The sequence below is a fragment of the Canis lupus genome, chromosome 6 (genome assembly GCF_048164855.1).
Source record: "Canis lupus baileyi chromosome 6, mCanLup2.hap1, whole genome shotgun sequence".
Classification (NCBI taxonomy): Eukaryota; Metazoa; Chordata; class Mammalia; order Carnivora; family Canidae; genus Canis; species Canis lupus.
Genome location: NC_132843.1, coordinates 38489332 through 38513196, shown reverse-complemented (window position 1 = coordinate 38513196; position 23865 = coordinate 38489332). Strand labels below are relative to the sequence as shown.

Genomic DNA, 23865 nt, shown 5'->3' with positions numbered 1-23865 from the left:
GCCGACTGGAGAGAGCTTGGGAGGCCTTTAAAAAAAAGGGGGGGGGGGGGAAGAACAGCCTAGACAAAACTAAGACCAAGGAGTTAGCATAAATAAAGGTTTTATTGGTCAGTTTAGGTGAGTCACATACTGACATACCCCCAACTCACTGTTCCATACACCCAAGACCCTGAGGTGGCAGGAGAAGCTAAGCCCACTGACAGTGAGCGAAGGGTGGAAAGGATCTGAAGGCCTCTGAGGGTTAACAAGGCTACCGGGACCGGAACCAACGTCCTAGAAATAAATCCAGGATGGAATAGGCATCATCCAGGGCTGGAGGTGTTGGTGATTCTGGATCTAAGGAGAAAGTGATACATACAGACACACTAAATGAAAAAGAATGGGCAGTGGACAAGGAGAAGAATATCAAAGGCTGAAAAAGTATGTGTGTTTTTTGCCCAAGGAAATAAGAGATGGACCTTTTTGATTCACAAACTTTACTTACCATCTCTAGGACTGCCATCTGCTTCTTGATGGGTTACTGTGGTCTCTGTCCGGCCCTCACTATCCACCACAGTCCGGCGCTCCTCTACTGTCTACAAGGAGAGACCCCAACCATATCTCTAAGATCAATAGAAGTGAGCTCACTGGTTTCTTTATATAGATTGCTCTTCCATGGCATCCTCTGGCCACATTTCCCTTTACTCCTCTTCCAACTCACCCCATCTGGCTTAGTGATCTTAGTCACCGTGACACTCTTGAAATAGGATTTGGGCTGGGGCTGCAGAACTGGGCCGAGGCCTTCCTGGGAAACCTGCGAATCAAGATCTAGAAGGGCAGAGAGGAAACACGAAATCAAAAGTCCAAAGGAAAAGAAGGGGCCAAGTGTGACAAGAAGAAATGTAAGGGAGAGAGAACAAAGGGTACGTTAAATGTCCCCTCCCTCCAGACTCACCATTGTCTTCTCTGGCTCTAGAACGGGGGGTCACAGGCCACATATCATCAAACTGTAGAAGGCAAAATAGGTGAAATGATACCTTTCAATCTGAAACTTGAGAGGTCACAGAATCCAAAATATTCCTAAGTTCCGTAACTACTTTTCCCCTGGGACAGAGGATTCCACTCAGGATAGCTTTATTTACTCACCCCTTTCTCTGTCCTACCCGTTCAATCTATCTTTCCACCAAAAGGCTCTCCTCAACTGACACTCTATCCTATCCAACAATCCGTCTTGTCCCAGAATCATACAGACTGGTGATTTTTTTTTAAGGTTTTACGCATTTGAGAGAGACAGGGAGTACAGGAGGGGCTGAGGGAAAGGGAGAAACAGACTCCCCACAGAGCAGGGAGCCCAATGTGGGGCTGGATCTCAGGACTCTGGGATCACGTCCCTGCATGGAGCCTGCTTCTCCCTCTGCCTGTGTCTCTGCTTCTCTCTCTCTGTCTCTCATGAATAAATGAATAAAATCTTTAAAAAAAGTTATATGGCAGCCCGGGTGGCTCAGCGGTTTAGCGCCGCCTTCAGCCCGGGGCGTGATCCTGGAGATCCAGGATCAAGTCCCGCATCGGGCTCCCTGCATGGAGCCTTCTTCTCCGTCTGCCTGTGTCTCTGCCTCTATCTCTCTCTCAGGAATAAATAAATAAAATAAACCTTTTTTTAAAAAGTCATAAAAAAAAATAGAGAAAAAAGCTGAACTCCCACCCTCATGCGCCCCCTCCGCCCAATCCTACAAGGAGCTTAATAGAGAAAACAGATAAATACACTAGACAGTGGAGAACCTAGGATCCCAACCCAACTTTGCTAGATTCTGACAAGCTCCAGTCTGTGCTTTATTAGTTACCTCCTGCAGGCTCTCACTTGGGGCCCAGAAGCACTCACCAGACCAAAAGGTCTCTGGGAGCCCCAGTCTGGTGCTGGTTTGGAGGATTCACTTCTTGTATCACTCTCCAAGACCCCCCCAAAGATCCTGGGCTGGTGACTATCTGGATACTTAAGCATTGAGTCCCGAAGTGTCTGTCCCTCCCGTCGTCTCTCACCAGGTGTCTCTGATTCAGGACCAGGACCTGGAAGTTCTGGGAAAAGGGGGCAGATGGATGCTGGGGGGGGGAGAGGACCTGGGCTCCTCACAGCCTTGATATTATCATTCTTCTCACACTTCCCACCCCCACTACTCTCTTCAGGCTCCTGGCTTCACCCACTAACCCAGGAGAAACCAGAGGTGCTCCAGGGGCAGCCACACACCAGAAGGCCGGGAAGGCAAGGTCCAGGCCTCCATCTCGCTGAAGATGTTATTAAAATCACGAATCAGGTCATCAAAGCCGAAGTTATCATGGAAACGCATCCCTCCTGGAGTGAAGGTGAAGCCAAAGCCAAATTCCTCCGGGGTCTGGGGACCCTCAGACCTCGAGCTCCCATGGCTCCACGGGGCTGCTTCTTCCTCCTCTTCCTCATCGTCCTCATCTTCATCTCGAGTCATCCCTCCAAAAAAGGGATCTCTGTGGCTGGGAGTGAAGGTAGATTGAGCACCAGAATCTCAGCCACACCTTCGGCCGCACAATCAGCTCCGGGTGGCCGAGGAGCCAAGGGCAGAGGTCTGCGCACCGAGGTGCGGGAGTGAGGCTGGCGGGGCGCCGTCGGGGTTCCGTCTGTGTCAGGGTCGGTCCTCACCTCGCGGGCAGGCCGTGCCCCCGCCCCCCGCGCCCCACCCCCGCCCGGCCCCCACTGTTTCTCCCGCCCAGGCCCCTGTTGCATCACCCCAGACTGGAGAAAGGCTTAAACTGCGGTTAGTCCTCCTCTCAGCGGCCGCCCAGGTGACCGCCGCGGGGCGAGTGCGCAGTGTGCTGACTTCTGTCCTCTCCGCAGCTGGTGAAGGAGTGACGAAGAGGACGGCTTCCCAAGAACTGGGTGTCAGAGATCAAGCTCCCCTCAGGAGACCCCACCCTCGTCCGACCCCGACCCACTCTAACCTCCGAGGTCCAGAAAGGCCGAAAAAGCCCCGAAAGAGATCAAAGAAGCTCATCCCCGTTTTGGGACTCGAACCTGCAGACCCCACCGAGGCCCATTCGCACCTGGCCGCAGCTGCACTCCGCCGCCGGAAGTTGAGAGCAGCGTCGGGCCGCCTGCCGGAAAGCAGGCAGGCGGCGCGGCACGCTGTCGTAACACGACCGTCTGCTCGGCGCAGGCGGCGCGGGGCGCCGCCCGGTCCCGAGCCGCACCCCCTGCCCGCGAAGGGAGCGGGCGAGGGCCCGGAACCCTAAGCCGCCTTCCTGCCCGGGACCGGCCGCCGCCGCCAGGGGGCAGCCTCCGCCCAGCGAGCCGGTGCGGCAGGTGCTCCAGGCTCGGCGTTTGAATCCACGGGTCGGTTGGGGATGCTCGGACTTGGCGCTCCCCGGCCAACGGGCATGCGGTGACCGTGACCGATACTAGCTGCCCTAGGCAGGCTCTGCAGCCTGCAGGCACAGGCTTGGCAAGAGAGCCGGGGAAATCCCGTAAGCTTTGCCGGGGGAGGAGTTTGGAGCTGTAAGTAACCCTCTGCCTGCCCCCTGACTTTCAAGCCTTTCCTTTCCTGCGCCCCCACCCTCCCTGCACCCCGGCCCTGGTCTCCTGACCCCTCCTTTTCAAGGGGCCGGCAGCACTCAAGAAGCAGGAACTGCATGCCCCCCCACCATTGTCCTGGACCATCTACAGTACACGACCGCTCCCCAAACCCACTCTCCAGCTTTCTACCCTGTGTCTGCTGTCCATTCCTGTCACAGCCTGAAATCTGCAGAGGAAGCAGCTTCTGGAGGAAATGAAAATTTGCAGCAGCTCCTTCTAGGCTGTGAAGCCCCTGGGGAAGGAGGAGAGGGAATCCCAGCAGGGCAGGTGAAGGCAGAAGCTCTCTTTATTCTGGGGCCTCCAGAGCCTGCCAGGGGCCCAGCTGGAACGGAATATTCATTCACCGAGCTGGCTGACCAGACTGTCTTAGAATGAGCAAGAACGGGCAGAGGCTGAAGGTAGAGGTTTTCTTTTTATATATACAAGACACATTAATCCATTAAATTCGAGGACACAGTACAAAAAAAAAACACTTCAACTAATTCATCTGACAATGCTGTTCATATTCATGACGCCATTTTGTTGTTGTTTTGTTTCCTAATAATAAAGGAGGAGACGTAGGGCTGTTGGGCTGATATATATTTGGGGGTCCCCCTGCCCCACCTCACCTATACACCACCAGGGTGAACAGGAGGAGAAGGAAGGCGGGGCCCACAGCAAAGTTTCATAATCTTGAATGCAAGGGGGGAGGAGGAGAGGAAAGGGGGAAAAAAAAGGAGAAAATACAAATCCTATAATACATACAACAGAGTAGGGGTGGTATGGGGACGGGACAGACATGAAGCTGAGGCATAGGGTGGGACACTGGAGGTAGGGGCAGCGGAACCCCCCCTTCCTCTCTCTCTGATGCCGTTTCCGTGGTTGCCGGGCAGGAGGGGGGTCAGGCCTCAGTTAGCCCCCCAGCTGTAGCTGTTGTAGGCAGACTTGTTGGTCTGGGGCTTCTGCGGGATGGAGCTGGTCTGGCTACGTTGCCCGCTGCCCGTCTGCAGGGAATGGGATGATGAGGAGGAGGAAAAAGGTGTCTGGTTAGTGGGACAAATCTGTGACATCTGCAGGTAGAGCTCTGGAAACTGTCTTGCTCTCCCACTCCCCTTGCTTAGAAATGACTCTGAAGTTTACTTCCCCACCACAGAAAATTTGGTTTCTATAGGTGCTAGAGGACCTGTGACATGGAAGAGAGCATTTTCAAGCTTTGAACAGGGGAACAACATAAAGACGGCAGAATACCTTTTGGAGACAAGACAGTGAATGAGTTCTCCCCACTTTCAATTCCACTTTCTCCCTCCACTCCCACCTACACTGCTCTGAGAAAAGGCTCTCTCTCTCTAGAGAGAATCACAGCCTCTTGGAGAGGAGTGATCACACGGAGATTTCATTTTCATCAATCCCATGAATACCTCAATTTGGAAAGCTGTCTTATCCCAGCTCCTCAGCCACCTGTGATGGAGGAGAGGTCACTTGTACCACCCCAAGCTCCCCACCCCTACCACAGAGCACAGCTGAGAGCCCACTGCAGGTGAGGTAGGAGAGACAGTCTGAGGCCCCAGGCTCCAGAGGCTGCCCCAAGAATCCTTTCCATTCCAGTAACCAAGTGCTTCCAGAGTCAGGGAAGGGCAGAAAGAAAGAGGGCGCTGGGGAGGGAGGACAAGAGAGGAATGGGAGGCCAGAGAGCTCAGCGAGGTGTCTGTGTTTGTGTGTCCTGATCTGTGACCGTGCAGCCTTTCCAAGTTCCCTGACGCTGTGGAGGTGAAATGGGGGCTGGAAAGGAGTGGGTTCAAGCACATCATCATTCAGTTTCATTACCTGCTCCTCCTGCTGGCGCTGGCAACAGAGAATCATCTGCAAATATGGTAGCTGAGGCAGAACCAGGATATATGGAAAATAAAGGGACAAACTTTGACAATAGAACTCCACCATTAGAAGGGAAAGCTACAATGTCAGGGAATGGGGGAGGCTGGGAGAGGTTGGAGGGGAGGCGTGACCCAGGTCTGATGGGATGAGGCAGCTGTGTTATAGGAGGCAGAAGAGAAAGGCCCCAAAGGAAATTTCAGCCTGGCCCCTTCTCTGACATCTCCTCTGCCGGCAGCTGGTGTTATGTGCACTTGTGTGTGTATGTGCTGTGTGCCCATGGCTGGCGCTGGGAGGGGTAGGTGAAGGTGGTTGTGAGGAAGGGTAAGAGAAGGAAAGGGAGGCAGTTGTAGGGGACAGGAAGGAAGAGGAAGGGAGAGGAGAGGGGGAGGGCTATTACCTGGCCATCCTGCTGCAGGTGATGGTGGAGGATCTGGGAGTGCGGCTGCTGATGGGGGGTCAGAATGTGCATAAAGGGGGCAGGTGGGTAGGCAGCAGCTGTGGCCGGATTGATGGGCCCCCCACTTCCTAGGGCTGAAGGCAAGTTGAAGGAGGCAGCAGGAGTACCGGAATGAAAACCTTGTTTCTCAAAGGACTGCTATCCAGAGGGATGGGGAGAGACAGTAAAAGGGGTCAGCAAACCAAGCCCTGGAGTTTCAGAGCCCAAGTCCCCCACCCCCCAAGAGCAGTATGCAGCAGAACAGCAGCACTAAAGGCACGTGAGCGGGTCTGCTCTGTTCTCCAAGGGCTGTGGGATCCTGAGAGAAGTACTCACTCATTCTGATCTTTGCTCACACATAACCCAGGGGTGCTGACTCCCAGCTGTCAGCACAGCAGGAGAGGACAGCTGTGAGCGTGCTCTGGGACTCTACCATCACAAACCACCCCCACCGTGCAGCTCGGGCATCCTGGTGGCAAAGGTCTCGGTCACCAAGTGCTCCACCATAACTCCGAACACTGCATGTATCAGGCTTAATAGTTCAGATGCACTCTTCCGTTCCCACCTTTTGTTTTTACAAAGAACGGAACTAGTTTCCCTTCATTCCATTCTCTTGGAAAGTTGCAAAAAGGCTGGTGGTATGGAAAGAAAGGACAGTTGCCACAGTAAGTCTCAAGACACATCACAGCCACCTGCCACGCCTTACCTTCCTGGCACACTTCTCTTGCCTTTCTCAGAGAGCTAAATTTAAAGTTCTTTGAGAAACTGAAATCTAGAGACCACTCATCTTCGAGGACAGGTTTCCTACACCTCTTGGGGTCGTGCTTGTTCACTGGACTTCTGTCACTGCAACACCACCTCCTCTATGCCCATCTCTTTCCACTTCTAGGCACCTACCTGGGTTTTGGAGTACACAGAACCCGAGATATCTGGCACGCCCGTGTTACTGGAGGTGACTGATACACCTGGGGGAGGAGGAAACAGACAGGAGGATTAGCTGGGCTCGCTGCTGGCCCCTCTCTAGACAAGGAGATGGCGTGTGCGGCCTTTCTAGTTACCACACTGCAAGGGGACTCTGGTCTGTTTTTCCAGCTCAGGTCAGCACCGAGAGAGATGAGAGCTCATGACCCAAATCTCTTGTCCTTTCCAGGTTATGTACTGAGAATGTATGTGAGAAAGTGAGCTGAGCTACTTTTTGTGGGGCAAGTGGATATAGCCAAATCTCACTAGCATATAGTTTTCAAAACACTTTTGTGCCAAAGCTGAAAAGAAATGTAATAAAATTTTAATGTCCATTTCAAATCAACCCACCCAGACTCCACCCAGTCCTGCTCCTAAGATAGGTAATCTGGGCTCTTCCTGTTCAGAAGAGACCTTTGGGCTCAGGATCTGTGCTTTCACAGCATAAGAAAAGTGCTCAAGGAGCAATCCAGTCCAGCCCCAAGAGCGTGGTCTGTTCTTGGGAGTCTCAGCTTCCCTGGCCCGGCTGCTCCAGTCTTGGCTCTTCTCGGCTATGTACTTCTGACTTAACGAGCTGATGCAAAGGTGCACTTCCAGCTAACTAATTTAAGCCTAAGCATGGGGAAGGGAGGGGGTTAGGAAGGCAGTGGGGGTAGGCTATCTCCTACAGTCTATGTGGAACACAAAACCTGACATCCTCGTTGTTTACAACTTGAGCTTCTCCATTAGACACGGGCTCTGATCCATACTCCCACCAACCTGCACATTTCCTGGTGAACTCCCTCCTACCACTACCACCACCTAAAGGAAACTAAAGCAGTACCATTCCTCATTTTAATTTCTACTCCCTAAACTGAAATACATATAACTACTCTCAGGTATGGGGCCATGGGTCAGGGAGACAGGAAAAAGTAATCAGATAAAATAATCCAGCATCTTACTAGAGAGATTTTATGCCAAGATTTGAGGAAAAATAACTCCATTTAATTTGGAATTTAAAGCACACTTTTAAGGAAACATTCAGTCTCATCACAGGAGATAAAATGAAACCAGAAAAACTGCATTTCAGCCTGTGTCCTTGATCCTTCTCTCCGGCTGGGAGGGGCACTTTGATGGAAGAGTATTTTAGAAGCACTGTCTATAAACTGACCAAATCACAAATTCCCCCATAACTCAATAGCAGTTCCCCCTTCAAACTCCAGAACCCCAATCCCCCCAATGCCTAGGACAAAGGCAGCCTTCAAAAAGTTAAGCCCCCTTTGGATAGCCGCTGCAGGATCTTTCTTTCATAGCACAAGTCTAGATGGTTTGGTGGAGGAGCCAAGAAAAAGAACAGAACTATGGAAACAGCCTGAGAAATACGGCCCCATCACTTCAAAGGCCCTGAAATAAAAGGGGTCGACCCAGGGACCGATGGGGTAGATCTTCCCCTTCCCTCTTAATGGGTGATAGGCATTAAGAACAGTTCATTTATGGAAAAGACTAGGCCACTGGGAAGGTCTGTGTGGAAGGGCTGAGAGTGAGGCAGTACAGACAGGATACAAATAACGTTTTTGAAGGAAATCAAAGACACAAAAGTTCAAACACCCTGCAGACACCCAGGGTCACCCCACCACACTGGATGGGAGAAAAGGCCTACTGGTTTCTAGAGCTGGGTAGCAGGGAGGAGTTTAGTTCTGGAGTGCCCCCCACCCCGGTTTCATTCTTTCCAGAGTCTGGACTAGTTAACATCCAGCTTCTAGGCCTGAGGCTGTAGTCTGGGTGGTTAAAGGGACTAGAGATGCAGGATGAGACGACAGTGTAGCAGCCCTAACAGCCTGAGTGTGAGCACTAATGGAATAGCTGTCAGCTTCCCCACTTACCCTTCACCAGTTATGAGAAAGCTCATCAGACTAGAGCTTTCCTTCCAACAGTCAACATCTCATCTATCCCCCACTCCCAAGCAGTGAAGACCACACTGACATGATGTGGACAGTGGAGGAGAAACGAGAACTAACGTCTCCCAGCATGGCAGCCTCTAGGGGAATGGGGTATCTGGGTTTCCAATGAACAAAGGGTGGTGTTCTCAGCCTACAAGGTAACTGTCAACAAAGGGGTGAGGTGTACTAGTAATTAGACTGAGTGAGGATAAGAATTTCCATAGTCAAGGAGTCGTCTAAGCAAACGTCTCCCACGCATCCTTAGCTACACCCACAAGTGCAAAACCACGAGTACTCCACAATCCCTGAAAAGCCTACCAAGGGATAAAGAATAAGAACGATGTTGCAGGCTAGCACAGTGTACACAGCCTGAGTCATCAACTAGCTGGTCACTAAAGACTTCATCAGATCTCAACCAGCCACCTGGCCAAGGCCCTTGGAAGCCACTTCCCTAAACCAGCTCTGAAAACCACCTCTTCTGCCTTTCACCATGACAGGACACTCCAAGCGGTTTCTGTCCTTTCCCTCTGCTCACGTCAGAGACCAGGGAAAGAGCTGAGTGGAAAAGTGAAGAGCTGTAATAAGCAGGGAGAATCAGGGATTTTCTACAAATAGCTTTCTTTACTGATCAATCAAAGGGTTGGAAACAGGCTGCTGCCCCTCGCCCCCCTTCATAAAATCACCATGACGAGAAGTTAATAGTTCTTTGGCTATGCTGGGATTTGATTGAAAAGCCCCCCCCGCCCCCCCTTTCATCCACAGCACAACATTGGCTCCTAGTGTCCAGAAAGACATGCACGGAAAGAACGCCAGAGTTAGCTAAAGAAATACCACAGTTTATTGAAGACTACAAATATTTTGTTACAAGTTGAAACTACATGCCTTCCAGAATCAAAAGCAACAGCAGGTGTGTGCATTGATGCTTCGGAGGTGCTGCACCGCTTGAACTCGAAATGGGTAAGACAGGGTCAGACACATGGGGGAGAGGGAAATGGGGGAAGGGCAAGTTCAAAGCCCAGAAGGTATCCACCAACTCATTTCCCCAAGCCACGCAGGCCATGGCCTCAGCTCAGCAGGCTCTCCTCAGTGGTCTGGTTTCTGAAACAAGACTTCAGTGCAAATTTATACACACACACAAAACATAGCCCCCAGCCTTGGGCCAAATTAGCTCTCTGCCGTCCAGAAATGCTTGTAAGGGGGTGGATATTTTCTTCCTAAAAGGAATCAAATACATAAAAATAAATGAATTTAGAGGTTGATGCGGAATGGGATGACAAGAGCCCTCTGTGGGGTTGGGAACTGGGGGTGCTCAAAAAACTGTTACAGTAGATTTCTGAAATCTTAAGGGAGATAAGAAACTAAGATTTCCAGAATGAGGTTTGCCACTCTCTTATGTTATCAATCACCTACCTCTTAAAATTCTTGAATCTGGTCCAACTAAACCTTAAATCTAATGTTCTGAGAATGGGGCCATTCCAAGTCCAGAGAGCTTATAATCCTCCCCACCAAGGATTAGGGTGCATCTTGCTCAGTGAGAGAAGCAGCTCCAAGGAGTGAGGCAGGCCAGGATTTCTCCAGGTTAAATCCAGACTCACCCAGAGTGCTCCGACACAGCTCACAGCTCCACCTCGCGGTTAGGTTAGTTCCCAGGCCTACTGCCCTCCGTGCTCAGCTCAGTTCCCCAATTAGGGAAAACCTTGGGCAACTGACCCACCTGGAGCCCACACAGGGGTAAGAACACAGATGCAGCTCCATCCAAATCACCATGAACACGTAAGTGAGCTTAGAATTTTGAAAAACCCCCAACCCCAACTCTCTGCAACTCCAACAACCTCTTCCCCATATTTGTCTACAAATCATGGACAAAAGTAGATGGCACGGTTTTATTCAAAAACGACTCCTTAGTCCCTGTCCTCCAGAAGCGGAGTGCAGGTGTCAGGTATAGGAGCAGGGGACAGACTGGGTATCTTTCCGGTCAGTGCCCATTGAGAGGATTTCTGCATTTTCCTCCTGCCATCAAATGTGCAAACAGACCTTGCCAAGAAACCAACCATACAAACAAGGGATTCTAAGGTCCAGCTCTCCCTGTGTTGACCATTCACAACCCATGCTTTTCTCTGCACATCCTAGATCTCCCAAATAGGGAACGGAAAGGGGTTGCATGAGAAAAGGAGTGTATGCCAAACCCACCCAACTCTGCTATTCAGGAAGCACCTCTGCTTCTGTACTACCACTACCAAACATCCTAACACGTACCTCCACTGACATCTCCATGAAATACTGGGGCCCTTGGCTCTGCTTCCCGCCCAACGTTTAGGTCAGCCAACATATTCTAACAGCCAACACATGCCCCAGGGCATTCCCATCATGAGTGCTGGACATGTGTTTTAACGTTAAGCATCTCCGCTGGTGCTGCTCAGATAGACACCCATATCAGCCAAACATGAAAAATCTTACATGGAGCTGCTAGTGGCACACTTCACCAACCCTGTTTTCTCAAGCAGCACATCTTCCTCCCTAAAACTCCTTCAGTCACATCCTATAACCATTATGGACAGCCCAGGTCAAGGTAAGCTTACCAGTGTTGTATCCATGAGACCCATATCCACTTGGCTGTTGGAAAGGGGTGGCCGATGCATTCACGCTGACATTCACACCATGCTGCTTGGAAGAGGTAGGAGCCACCTAGAGAGCAAAAGGGCCAGGAGTGAGGTGACACGGTGACAGTGAGCCTTTCCCCCGACCTGTCCTACTCCAGGAATCAGGCATTCAGACAGCTACCATCCTGAGGCAGGCTGATCAGTCTGCTTAGTGAAATAAGCTTTATAGAGCTCCCTATGGAGCTTTATAAAATCTACCAGTGAAGTCACAAAATGGTTGCCTGAAGGAAGAGAAAGGGGCGAGTGGCAGCAGGGAAGAAGGGCAGTCCAGGGGACACATCTGTATGGTGTCACATCCCCTCTTTAGAGAACGGAGAACAGGTAACCTCTATCCCAATACCACCAATTCCAGCCCCCCTCCCATCCCCAGGCCAGAAACAGGCCAAAGGGGGAACTATTTCTACTTCTCCTCATCCATTATTAAAAAGTCATATAGCCTTGAAGGCAGCTAGGACAGTGTCTGGGAAGCTGGGACTCTTCATGGCCACAAGGAAAGGCCAAGGCCAGGTACTCACAGGGAACACAGCAGGCCCATACTGGAAGGTGCTGGGGAGGCCCGGAACCCCTGTGTAGTATGGCAGGCTGGTATAACTGTAGCCAGGAGGCAGCGCCGGGTTCAGGAATGTCTGCTGTGTGGTGTGGTGAGTCTGCGTCTGGTTCTGTTGGGGTTGGGCCAAGGTTGTGGCCGGGGCCGGGGAGGAGGCATCCCCACGGCCAAACTTTGTGAGGTCACCTATGACAGAAGAAGCTAAATGTACCTGCTACTTCCTTCACCCCTGACCCTAAAGCAAATTTCCTTCTCTTGGCTTCACAAGATTCCAGAAGACCCTGATCCAAGACTCTTTGAATTACGTTTCCTTGCAGCAACATGTGGCACCACTGAGCACACAGCACAGTGCAAAGTTGAGCCAAATGTCGGATGCCTGTACCGTCCTGTGGGAGACAGGCCCCCAGATCAAAGCTCCTGCATGATTTCCCTATCCATTCCTATCCTTCATCCCCCACCCTTCCCACCTTCCCCTGCTTCCCCTCAAAGAACACTCTTTGCTGGACTCAGAATAGTAACAGGGAAAACGATAGGTCAAAGAGGACAACCTGTCAGGCATAAAAAGGATCATGGCTTAGCAAGGCAACGAGACTACCACTGTGAGCAGGGAAGAGGAGCAAAGAGGGGCAAAGGAAGGCCAGTTCAAGCACTGTACTTCCTGGAAAAAACTGGAGAATGGCAGAGAAAACTAAGTCAAGGTATTACTTCGGAACTTCAGGGAGGCGACAAAGCAGGAAGAGAAGGAAATCTCAATCTTCAGCAGCATTGCAAATCTACCCACCCTGATTCATCACATCTGCTCTATACCTTCTGCCAAAGGTCTTAAAGTGAGAAATGGGTCCTTTCTTGCTATTCACCAATCCCAACACATTCTCCCTTCATTCGGCTCCATCCCAACCATACCAGAGTAAGGGTTGCTGGCCAGGCTACCATCCCTCCCAGTCAGTGGAGTGGTGGGCGTGGGAAATGGGATGCTGTAGTAATCCTAGAAGAGAGAAATCAAAGAGCAGACACTCAATGCCACTCCCCAGCATGAGTAACAGCACAGGGTTAAGAGGCAGAATGTTGGGAGTGCTGCAATTTATCCAGCTACTGATTTAGCTGGCTAGACCTGGCACAAACTCCAAGTTACTCTTGCATACACTGTCCCCCTCGCCTGGCCACAAGCACAGTCAGACGAGGTCTACGGGTATGCTCACCAGGAAATACATCAAGTCCAACAGAACCAAAAATATTCTCAAATCTTTAGGTACTATCCCTAAGAATCTACTACTGAAAAATAACTAGTCTTTCTGTAATTCAAAGGGCCTGATACATAAAAAGCATCCAGAGAGCTCCAGAGAACTCTGAGCTATACCTTAGCTTAAAACTTGTTTACTTCGAGGAAGTCACAACCAATTAAAAAAAGGAAAGTTATCTTCTGTTAAAACCACTTCCCAAGTCCCTGTATTCTAAGAGATCTTGAACCAAAGTTTGCACATGGAGGGTACAGGCTGGGGAGAGCTAAGCCTGTGAGTTATCAACTGAACACCTACAATAATCCTCTCAACAGTAAGGTGAAAATCACTTTCTTTTCTTAAGCTCTACATCACATACTCACCAAGGGAAACCTTGTCTGAAGCATCTGTAAGTCATCATAACCATATACTTGTGGCTAGAAAATACAAACACGTAACAATATTAATAGGAACTGGTTACCATAGGAGCAAACCAAGTGCTAAGAGACAAGCTAAGCCATTCATTTTTTTTTTTTTTTAATATTTTATTTAGTCATGAGAGAGACAGAGAGAGGCAGAGACAAAGGCAGAGGGAGAAGCAGGCTCCCCACAGGCTCAACCACTGAGCCACCCAGGCACCCAGAGCTAAGTCATTTTTAGGAAGAATAGGATATAGATTACTTCTTTCAGTTTCGTTTAAGAGGAAAGAAGTGAAATACAAAGAGATTAAGTGATTTGGGAAAAGGTCCTAAGGCTTTCCCTGGGATGCCTGGGTGGCTCAGTGGTGGAATGTCTGCCTTCAGCTCAGGGCATTATCCTGGGATCCAGGATCAAGTCCCACATCAGGCTCCTTGTGGGGAGCCTGCTTCTCCCTCTGTGTCTCTGCCTCTCTGTATATGTCTCTCATGAATGAATAAATACTTAAAATTATCTCTTTCAGAAAGAATTCACATTTTACTCATTTTCTGTAACATATAGCTACTAAGTTATGTTTATTGTTAAAAAACATGTAAAATGGATGTTTCCTCTGTATGACATTCACCTACACTGAGGAGCAAGAACAGATATCTTTTTAAACATTTCAAATAAATACGCTTCATCTTAATAGACACTGAATCCACGGATTTGACGGAAGATGCCCCAGGGCAAACAGCTACCACTGTCCATCGGCCCCTCTTAGATAGTCCCAGATATCAGGTCAGGGAACTCTGCTCTGACTAGTCAAAGCCAGCACAGACCCTCCAAGACAGGGAATCAATCCAACCAGAGAAAATATTCTCCGAGAAAACAAAAAGGGATTCCAGGTGGGCAATCTGGCCTTTGGCTTCAGAGGCCCAGAATCTGTGTTTCACTCACAGAAAATACAAATAGAAGAAATGGCTTTTGTTTAGTCCTTCCTCTCTAGAGTGGCCACCCACCTTCACCTTCTGGAGAAGGTACATCGTCTCACTTACCGGATAGGCATGTAACAGCCCAGGAGCCATAATGTACGGATTAGGCAACAATGGCGGGACCCCAGGAGGGAGGTTGGGAGGAGCTTTTCCTAAAAGAGAAACCACATTTGTATCCTGTCACACAATTACTTCTCTCCTCTGTCCCAGACGAATGCCATCCACCTTCTACCTGAAGTTGTAGCAACTGAGCTCCGAGTCGAGGCTGTTACAGTGGAATTGCTGCTGAGGCTGAGGCCCAAGCTGCTGCCGCTGTTGAGACTGGAAGAGACACTGACCACTGGGGGAGGCGCAGAAACCGTGCTGGATGTGGTGGAAAAAGTGCTGGAGGAAGAATGGAGGTTCGCCTCACTGTCCACGCTTGTGTGCTTAAAAAGGGGGAGCAGTGGAAGACAGGAGGAGGAAACAGTGATTAGCAAAACAGGTCAGAAGAGATGCACACTCCCTTCTGTTGGTGAGAGCGTATCAGCTTTCCAATTTAAAAAGCTGAGGCAGAGTACAGGGTGCCCTCTGCCAAAGGAATTAGAAGAAATTACAAATTATCCTCCAGCTACCCATTCCCCAAGACTCATCAAGGAGAATATTTATATTTAAGGAAAAAGACTTTTCAGGAAGCCTCAGCACTATCTTCCCCTTGGTTTCTGGCAAACCAGACACCTTTGCCCAGAATGAGTCTTCCTTACCATCTCAGCCTAATTCCACAAATGGTTGTTCCAAATCACAATAGCGAAATTAATTATTTGGTCAAAAGCTTTCATCTGGCCTGCACTTTCAAAGGATGCTCAGACTCACACATGACTTTTAGTAGCCATGTTCAGCATACTCAGACCAAGGAATGAGAATGCTGTAGCAGTGAGAAAGGGGCGTCCCTACAGCATTTACCAGAGCACACAAAGCCCTACCCACTTCAGTGTTGAGAAGAATAGCAAAGAAAAAGTCACATAAAGACTCAAGAGTCACATCCAGGGTTTGGAGAACTGGCTCACAGCTCTCTAGTATTTCTTGATTCTCCTGCCTCCCAACATCCTTTTATTCCATTCCCGCAACCTGAGATCAATGATCATTTTGCCACCTCGTGAAGAGATTTCCAAGAATCATTTCTTCAGAAGTCTTAGAATTGGAGAGTTCTAAGTGCAAGAAAACCACATGTTCTCTTTTGCAGCATCACACTTACCAAAAGAGTGGATGTAGAAGTGCGCCCCGAAGATGTGGATGACGAAAGGGTATTCTGCTGTGTGGATAATGTGCTGCAAAGAAGAGGTTGCCATCAGCCACAGTGCTATGATTATTTGACTGGGAGCTTCTGTCAGGAACACAGACGAGGAGATAAGGCAGAATATGGGACCAAAGAAGCCTGAGATCGTGGGTAGCACTGTGGCCAGCCAAAGGTGGGCAGCAGACAGAACGAGAGTGGCTGCTGAGAAAGGAGGACAGGCCTCCTCTGCTTCTGCTTCCCACAGCTTTCAAGTCGTCCACCTCACTAATGTGGCCCCCACCAGGCAGCAAGGGCAGGACCGAGGCAGGGAGCCAATACCACCCTTCCCAACCCCAGCGTCCAGCCGTAACCCAAATCACCTGCTGTGTTGTGTGGTGGTAGTATTTGGACTCTCCTCACCGTGGCTCAAGCCACCCAACGATGATGAATGTTGACCGGCTGTTGTCAGTAAGGAAGCTGCAGACACGGTTTCACTGAGAGGGGGGATGCCAGGAGCAGAAGGTGAGTCAGATTTCACTGCAGGGCCTGTAGCACCTAGAAATAAAGCATAAATAATTCACCTCATCAGAGGAAGAGGAGTGTCTATGAGAAGTGAAGAGATAACTCCTGTTCATGGGAGTCCTAGGCTGTCCCCAAGCTAAAAGTGTTGAGTTATTTAATAATGGACCGTATGTGTTTAGGTTGACTCTCTCCTTTTTCTTTTCTTTCTTTTCTTTCTTCCTTTCTTCCTTTCTTTCTTTCTCTCTCTCTCTCTTTCCTTTCTTTCTTTCTTTTTTTTTTTTTTTTTTTTTCTAAATTCCAAGCATTTCAGAGCACTGATCTCATTTACCCAACAAAGGAGCCAAGGGTGTTATCATTGTTCTAAAACACAGAAAAACTTAGGTTTGTTTGCTATTAAATAGCAAAGCAGAACCAAATGAAAAGTATAACCAGAAGAGCCAGGCTCTTCTCACTATAATCTAAGAAAAGCAAAAATACTAAGAGAGGAAGAAAAATACTAGAATGTAGAGGCAAATGTCTAGAGAACACTCACCTTCAACAGATTGCGTGGTCTGTAACTGCGTGGCCTGCACAGAGCTGAAGCCATTCTGGGACAAAAAACAGAGGAGTAAGGAAGAGACAAACTCAAGTAAACAGGTCAAGTTAACACTGACTCAGCTCAATTTCCATTAATAAATCTGCAAGCTAACTAAAGAATTAACAGAACAAAGACTAGCAAACAAAACTACAAGAATTTAAAATGGGAACGAAAACAAGGTACACCAATCCTTTGTGACCCATGGCAGCAAAGACAACCCCTAAACTGCTCAAGAGGTCACAAACCCAGAGGAGACACAGGGAAGGCCTAAGTCCAGGGCCCTGGGGGAGGACAGGAAGTATGTCAGTTCAGCCAAACCAGCCAGTTTCTGGCTGCACATGACTGTCCCTCCACAGCACCCTGGGACATGCTGTCCCCTTGCTGGGTCAGCAAGGTATCTACTGATAGACACCCAGGGGTCCAGCACTCAGATCGTCTCAAAAAAGTAAACAATTATTTGACACTGATTCTACCATAGAGAAGGAATCTTTACTGCAAAGAGAATGGTTTTCTGGCTCTGAATCTCTAGGTTTGCTGAAAAGAACTTTTTAATTTCACCAATCACAGAAATGTGGTTTCAGCTTCTCAGTCAGCACTTCTGAGATATCCCAGCACCATTTGTCAAGAAGAGAGAGACACTGAAGAGTCTTTGCCCAATACTGTCCTAACTAGCACCCAGGGACTTGTAAACCCACTACCTTTGCCTGAGTCAGGTCCTTTTGGGGTGATGAGGAGATCGAGCTGGGGTATCGCCGAGTCTGTGTGGACCTCTGTTCATACAGAGGACCCTGAGCATTATTTTGGGAGGTATAGGTTGTCGACTGAATTGGACCGCTCTGATAACCGGATTCCTGACTCTGGTTAGATGAGATTGTGGATGAAGATTCACTGTGGGGAATGCAGAAGGAAAGTCTCAGAGAAATGAAGCAGAACAGACCCACTGGTAACAAGGAAATGGCGGAGATCTTCTATAATAGTAATTCCATTACATTCAGAAAGAAAACTTCTAGCAACAAATAAACGATTTTCTCCTGACAACCATAGGTATTCCACATCCTACAGAGTCAGGGGTCTAACCTAAAACAGTTCACCTACATTCTTACACCCGTAAGAAAAAGAGGCCAAAGTAGAAAGGACTACTCTGACTCCTTTGATATATCCTTTTTTTTTTTCCTTTGATATATCCTAACGTGAACCCTAAGCACAGGAAAAGTTACCTTTTACTCATATTCATTTTAAGGAATTCTGAGACCCCGGCTCTCTCAATACCCCTATTAGATATCAAGTAGAACTCCCCTGAGAAGAACTTTTAAAATATTCACATGCATTAATGGCAGTTATGATTCGCTAGGGCTTAATACCTGTATTTTTAAATTCAAAGTACTGAGGAAAACAGCCTAGTCCCAGAAATTCCTCCAGGATTTTCTATTGCTTATGTTGGCCCTCCCCTAAAAGTTATCAGAGAAGGCAGGAAAGGTTTCCTTTAACTTATATGCTATATCAATACTATATATTCCCTAGTAGGCCAGTCACACCCTTCATTGGCATAAAGCCCACACCAAAGGACCAAATGTGCCAAAAGCATCATTAGCCAGATGCCAAGGTCCTCCCGTTAAAGGTGCTACACATGCCTCTTCAGAACTGGGCATGGACACTCCAGAAGTACCCTAGTGGTGTATTTCCATCTGTTTATTTCGAAATGCTTCACAAAATACAATCGGGCTACTTTTCCTTCGCTCAGTCAGAGGCTGGGCCTCTTCAGAGTTATAGGAATCAGCAAGAGACTCAGAAAAAGTAGTAGAAGCTCAAGAACTAAACTCTTAAAATTGATGTTTCTTCTACCTGGCCGTGCTGGTATAGAGGCTACTTGGAGCCTGGCTTGAAGAGGCGCTCGTGGTGGGGGTGGACTCATAATCAGAAAGGACAGGCTCTGACCCAAACTGCAATGCCCCAAACTGCAGGTTTAGCCCTGAGATATCTGCTGAGCCAGGCATTTCCACAGCCAGAGCAGGAATCTGTAAAGTAAAAGTAATGGTTTTATTACAACCTTACTATAGGACTAATAAAAAAAAAAATTTCTCCTTCAAATATGCAGACTCCCCCCCCCCCTTTTTTTTTTAATTAATTTATTTATGATAGTCACACAGAGAGAGAGAGAGGCAGAGACACAGGCAGAGGGAGAAGCAGGCTCCATGAACCGGGAGCCCGACGTGGGATTCAATCCCGGGTCTCCAGGATCGCGCCCTGGGCCAAAGGCAGGCGCCAAACCGCTGCGCCACCCAGGGATCCCCCCTCCCCTTTTTTTTTAATGTTTATTTATTCATATGAGAGAGAGAGAGAGAGAGAGAGAGAGAGAGAGAGAGGCAGAGAACACAGGCAGAGGGAAAAGCAGGCTCCATGCAGGAGTCGGATATGGGACTCGATCCCAGGACTCCAGGATCACTCCCTGGGCTGAAGGCAGGCGCTAAATCGCTGAGTCACCCAGGGATCCACAGCCTATCCCCTTAGACTCTCAATTCTCTAATCCCGCATCCCTTTTGCCCTCAGATGACACCCATCTCAAAAATTCAAATACCTTTGAAGTCAAGGAGGCCTTTTTCTTCTGCTGTTTCAATTTTTGCTGAGCCGGCTGTGGACTGGAGGACTGGTTGTCTGAAGACCCGGGAGACATCTGTGGGGCCGAGGTGGATTTGCTTGGCAGAGGAGAAGAGGGGGGTGGAGGTGCAGCTGTGGAGGTAGCCACTGCGGATGGCTTCTCCTGAAGGAACACCTCCATCATGGTTGAAGATGGGGTGAAAGCCTGGCGTTTGGTGAAGGGGCTGTGCACTGTTGAATCATTTGGGTTCTTCAAATCTGCATGAAGAAACCCAGTATGTGTAAGGCCAGAGATGCTAATAAACCTCAATAAAATGCTATTATCCTGCTCTAGAGCTACAAAATAAGGCCTTAAAGATTCAGTACCCCATATAAACAGGTTCTCTTTTAGGATTTACTCTCATTTCTAAAAGTGACAATCACTGGATCATATCCGTTCTAAGTATAGGTTAATGGAATCAGTGCTATTACCCTGCCTGTGTAAGAAGGAGCCCAGGAAATGCCCATATTTAGAGTGTAAAATTCTAAAATGGTCAAGTCCGTGAACCTTTTCAAAGGTAACATGTTGTTTTCAAACACTAAAAACCAATCTAGGGAGAATCTAAAAAAACCCCAGGGCAACTGAAGACTACAACTATGTATGTATCTAATTTTGATAAAGACATACTGAGTCTCAACTCTTTACTATTCCCCCTAGCTTTCTAAACTCAGCCTATCTGACTGGGGAAAATCAGTTCGGGAAACTAGCCAGCTGGCAGCCCTTCCCCTAACTTCAGGACACGTTTTCCACCCAACCCCACCCCTGACTTTTGCCAGCTCCTGGGATTAATGCTCCAATGCTTAAAGAATTCAAGTCACTTTCCATCCTTCTCACCGTACTGCACCAGCGAAGGGGATTGGGAGGCAGAGCCCATGTCCCAAGAGGAGGTGGTGGTGGTTCCAGACTGAGAATGTTGTGCTGCCAATTGGGCCAGGGCCTGAGCAGTCTTGAACTGCTCCAAGAACTGGGAGCCTGTGGTACTGCCACCTTTGGCTTCACCGACATCACCAAATCCTTTCCCTAACATGCTCACCTGTAAATCAACACAGAGAGGAGAAATATCTACAGCAAGCAAATGTGTTCACTACTCAGAAACACACTTTTCTACAGGGAGAGCCAGTAGAGATCAGACAAGTAAAGAATGTCACTAGACTGAGTACACAATCTAGCCCTTTAGGGCACAATCTCTGCAGCCAGACTGCCTCCTTTCAAATCCTGGCTATGTAATCGTGGAAAAGTTATTTGTAATTTTTCTGTACCTCATTTTCCTTACCTGAAAATAGTATTGCATAAAGTTGGAGGAGGATCAAACAGATTATGTACATAAAGCATTTAATACATGCATGGCACATAATAAGCACTCAAAAAGATGAGAACCATTAAAAGTTACACTATCACTTCCTCCCCAGGGATAAAGATCTAATGACTAGAAGAAATTTTTTTCCCTTTTAAAGTTTTAAATCAACCAGTATGTAATTATTAAATTAATATGAAAGCTAACATCAAATTTCACTTTAATCAAGAAGGTCATTCCCCCCTCCACTAAATAGCTGCAGAGTAAGAAGAACTGACGGGAGCCTCACCTCAATGCTGCTAGTAAACTAGCACAGAAGCAAAGAGAAGAAGCCAAGGGCCTATCAAAACTTCTGCACTAGACAATCAAATAATGACTCAATATGATTTGTTTTGTCTGTGTGGATCCAAGTTCTATAGAGTGATCATGATCACGAATAACAAAGCAAAATTTACTCAATGCTTTGGGGAGATTTTCCCCACTCCCTATTGCCAGGTAAGACTAGCCTCCTCCAGAAGATGAAGGCCCTGACTACTCCAAAACACATTCAGGGAGATTTATTTATTTATTTATTTATTTATTTTTTTATTTATGATAGTCACACACACAGAGAGAGAGGCAGAGACACAGGCAGAGGGAGGAGCAAGCTCCATGCACCGGGAGCCCGATGTGGGATTCGATCCCGGGTCTCCAGGATCGCGCCCTGGGCCAAAGACAGGTGCTAAACCGCTGCACCACCCAGGGATCCCTTCAGGGAGATTTAAAATCTAGTTTTCCTTAGGGTCTTACTCAACATTTCATCCTCATCAACATTAAGCAGTGCTTTGTTTTATTTTGAAGATTTAATTATTTTTAGAGAGAGAGAGAAAGCACAAGTGGGGGAAGGGAGGGCGACAGAATCCCAGGCAGATTCCCCACTGAGCACAGAGCCTGGTGCAGGGCTCAATCCCTCAACCTCGAGATCACAATCTGAGCCAAAACCAAGAGGGACACTTAGCTGACTGAGCCACCCAGGTGCCCCTGAGCAGAGCTTTCTTATACAAAACCAATCTGTCCAATCCAAAGTAAGTCATTTTTCCCACTTCAGTCTACATCACAAGATTATAAAAACAAACACCAAAAGTCAAGTTGAAAGTATGGGATTGTGACAGAGAGATGATCTCACATAGCAATGATTATCAAATAGTCTGCAAGTGCAAAGCTTTACATTAAAGACATAGCACAGGAGGGCAGCCCCGGTGGCTCAGAGGTTTAGTGCCGCCTTCAGCCCAGGGCCTGATTCTGGAGACCCCAGATGCAGTCCCACATCGGGCTCCCTGCATGGAGCCCGCTTCTCCCTCTGCCTGTGTCTCTGTCTCCCTCTCTCTGTGTCTCTCATTAATAAATTTTAAAAAAGGGCAGCCCCGGTGGCGCAGCGGTTTAGCGCCGCCTGCAGCCCAGGGTGTGATCCTGGAGACCCAGGATCGAGTCCCATGTCAGGCTTCCTGCACGGAGCCTGCTTCTCCCTCTGCCTGTCTCTGCCCCTCTCTCGCTCTCTCTGAATAAATAAATAAATAAATAAACCTTTAAAAAATGAAAGAGAAAGAAAAGAAAGAAAGAAAGAAAGAAAGAAAGAAGAAAAGAAAGAAGAAAAGAAAGAAGAAAAGAAAAGAAAAGAAAAGAAAAGAAAAGAAAAGAAAAGAAAAGAAAAGAAAAGAAAAGAAAAGAAAAAACATAGCACGGGACACCTGCGTGGTGCAGCAGTTTAGCACCTTTGGCCCCGGGGAGTGATTCCAGGGTTCCGGGATCGAGTCCCACATCAGGCTCCCTGCATGGAGCCTGCTTCTCCCTCTGCTTTTGTCTTTGTCTCTGTCTCTCTCTCTCCCTCTCTCTCTCATGAATAAGTAAATATAAATATTTAAAAAAAGAGATAGCACATTAGATAATGTCCATGTATCATCCACGATAATGGGGAAGGCCTGTATTATTTACATTTATTATGTTTTAAGGAAAATTAATCCTCTAACATTAAAAATAAATAGCACACTGATTAATATAACTAATAGAATACGACGTTATTTTTATTTACTTTAACTTCATGTGACATATTAAACAGAATGTTAGGATAAATGAAATATGCTGACATTAATTTCGATATCAGAGTTTGAATTTGGTTGTAAATCTTCACAATTCCAGACATTATAAAGCCAATTAAAAGAAATACAGAGCACTTCACCTTTTCCTGCCATATATATCTCAAGAATTGACAGTTATTTCCTTATCTTCATGACCCCATCTTATGATTTTTGTCTCATTTTTTTAATCCTACTGTTCCTAATGTTCCACTCCCCGTCCCTTCTTTCCCACCTTTTCTCACCTGTCACCTTTCATATATGACAGAGTAATTACCAAATTACTATTAACACACACAAAATTTTAAGACAGTAGTTAAAAACTGACAGTTCTGGATCAGAGGCTAGCTCAGCTGTTTCCCATTTAAAATAATTACTATAATCCTACTACTAGAAAAATAAAACTATATGCACACACATGGTCTCTTACCTCTTACAACTACAGTATACCTCCACCAAAAAATAAACAGACAGGAAGGGAAAAGCAAAGAGAAAAAAAGAAAAAGCAATTCTTCTTAGGATTTGCTATTAAAAAAAAAAATTGGTCCCTCCCCACCCAAAATAGGTCTCTCCCCAAATGATCCTTATTTACTGCAAATAAAGTTTCCTTTAAGTGACAAAAAAAAAAAAAAAAGGTCCTTGCATCATCTTAGTTCAGCTTAAATTTTTTTTTTTTAAGATTTTATTTATTTATTCATGAGAGACAGAGAGAGAGAGAGTGAGAAAGAGAGAGAGAGAGGCAGAGACACAGGCAGAGGGAGAAGCAGGCTCCCTGCAAGGAGCCCAATGTGGGACTCAATCCCAGATCCCGGATTCGGGATCACGCCCTGAGCCAAAGGCAGATGCTCCACCGCTGAGCCACCCAGGCATCCCTAGCTTAAATGATTTTTTTGCTATAGTTAACGACCTTGAA

The 23865-nt window shown here is 47.7% G+C and overlaps 2 protein-coding genes, 1 long non-coding RNA gene and 1 other non-coding gene across 37 annotated transcripts in view; 1 reads left to right on the top strand and 3 right to left on the bottom strand.

The window, feature by feature from the left end:
- Nucleotides 1-83: 83 nt before the first annotated feature.
- HAX1 (HCLS1 associated protein X-1) lies at nt 84-3177 on the bottom strand. 5 transcript variants are annotated; one of them, XM_072829702.1, is made up of 8 exons: nt 3049-3177; nt 2735-2880; nt 2222-2481; nt 1859-2052; nt 935-986; nt 701-807; nt 485-575; nt 84-336 (listed from the first exon to the last, which is right to left on the bottom strand). In XM_072829702.1, the coding sequence occupies exons 3-8, from the start codon at nt 2454-2456 to the stop codon at nt 251-253; spliced, it is 765 nt and encodes a 254-aa protein (XP_072685803.1). In that variant the 5' UTR covers nt 2457-2481; nt 2735-2880; nt 3049-3177; the 3' UTR covers nt 84-250. The 5 variants fall into 5 exon arrangements, with proteins under 5 accessions (XP_072685803.1, XP_072685799.1, XP_072685798.1 ...); XM_072829698.1 differs by lacking the exon at nt 2735-2880 and having other exon boundaries at nt 2947-3122; XM_072829697.1 differs by lacking the exon at nt 2735-2880 and having other exon boundaries at nt 2183-2481; nt 2947-3105.
- On the top strand, nt 2737-19827 carry LOC140635300 (uncharacterized). Of its 3 annotated transcripts, none has more exons than XR_012032653.1 (5): nt 2737-3499; nt 3603-3975; nt 9506-9700; nt 14769-16335; nt 19460-19827. It is a non-coding gene; the product is annotated as an uncharacterized lncRNA (long non-coding RNA). The 3 variants fall into 3 exon arrangements; XR_012032652.1 differs by having other exon boundaries at nt 2738-3499; nt 3736-3975; XR_012032651.1 differs by having other exon boundaries at nt 2737-3975.
- The window catches only part of UBAP2L (ubiquitin associated protein 2 like), a 41430-nt gene continuing 21535 nt past the window's right edge, over nt 3971-23865 (bottom strand). For 12 of the 28 annotated variants that reach the window (XM_072829660.1, XM_072829666.1, XM_072829676.1 and 9 more), the window contains 17 exons: nt 20382-20580; nt 19488-19765; nt 18755-18927; nt 17611-17800; nt 16868-16922; nt 16194-16368; nt 15793-15865; nt 14791-14986; nt 14622-14710; nt 13551-13604; nt 12854-12935; nt 11919-12136; nt 11323-11428; nt 6762-6829; nt 5826-6023; nt 5381-5431; nt 3971-4560 (listed from right to left, as the gene is read on the bottom strand). In XM_072829660.1, the coding sequence (XP_072685761.1) occupies nt 4465-4560; nt 5381-5431; nt 5826-6023; nt 6762-6829; nt 11323-11428; nt 11919-12136; nt 12854-12935; nt 13551-13604; nt 14622-14710; nt 14791-14986; nt 15793-15865; nt 16194-16368; nt 16868-16922; nt 17611-17800; nt 18755-18927; nt 19488-19765; nt 20382-20580 (2301 nt within the window). In that variant the 3' untranslated portion in view covers nt 3971-4464. Of the gene's footprint in view, nt 4561-5380; nt 5432-5825; nt 6024-6761; nt 6830-9558; nt 9958-11322; nt 11429-11918; nt 12137-12853; nt 12936-13550; nt 13605-14621; nt 14711-14790; nt 14987-15792; nt 15866-16193; nt 16369-16867; nt 16923-17610; nt 17801-18754; nt 18928-19487; nt 19766-20381; nt 20581-23865 lie in introns of those variants that run through there. The other 16 variants (XM_072829684.1, XM_072829685.1, XM_072829688.1 and 13 more) reach the window with 4 other exon arrangements.
- On the bottom strand, nt 13011-13147 carry LOC140636124 (small nucleolar RNA SNORA58). The gene has a single exon (XR_012033444.1). It is a non-coding gene; the product is annotated as a small nucleolar RNA SNORA58 (small nucleolar RNA).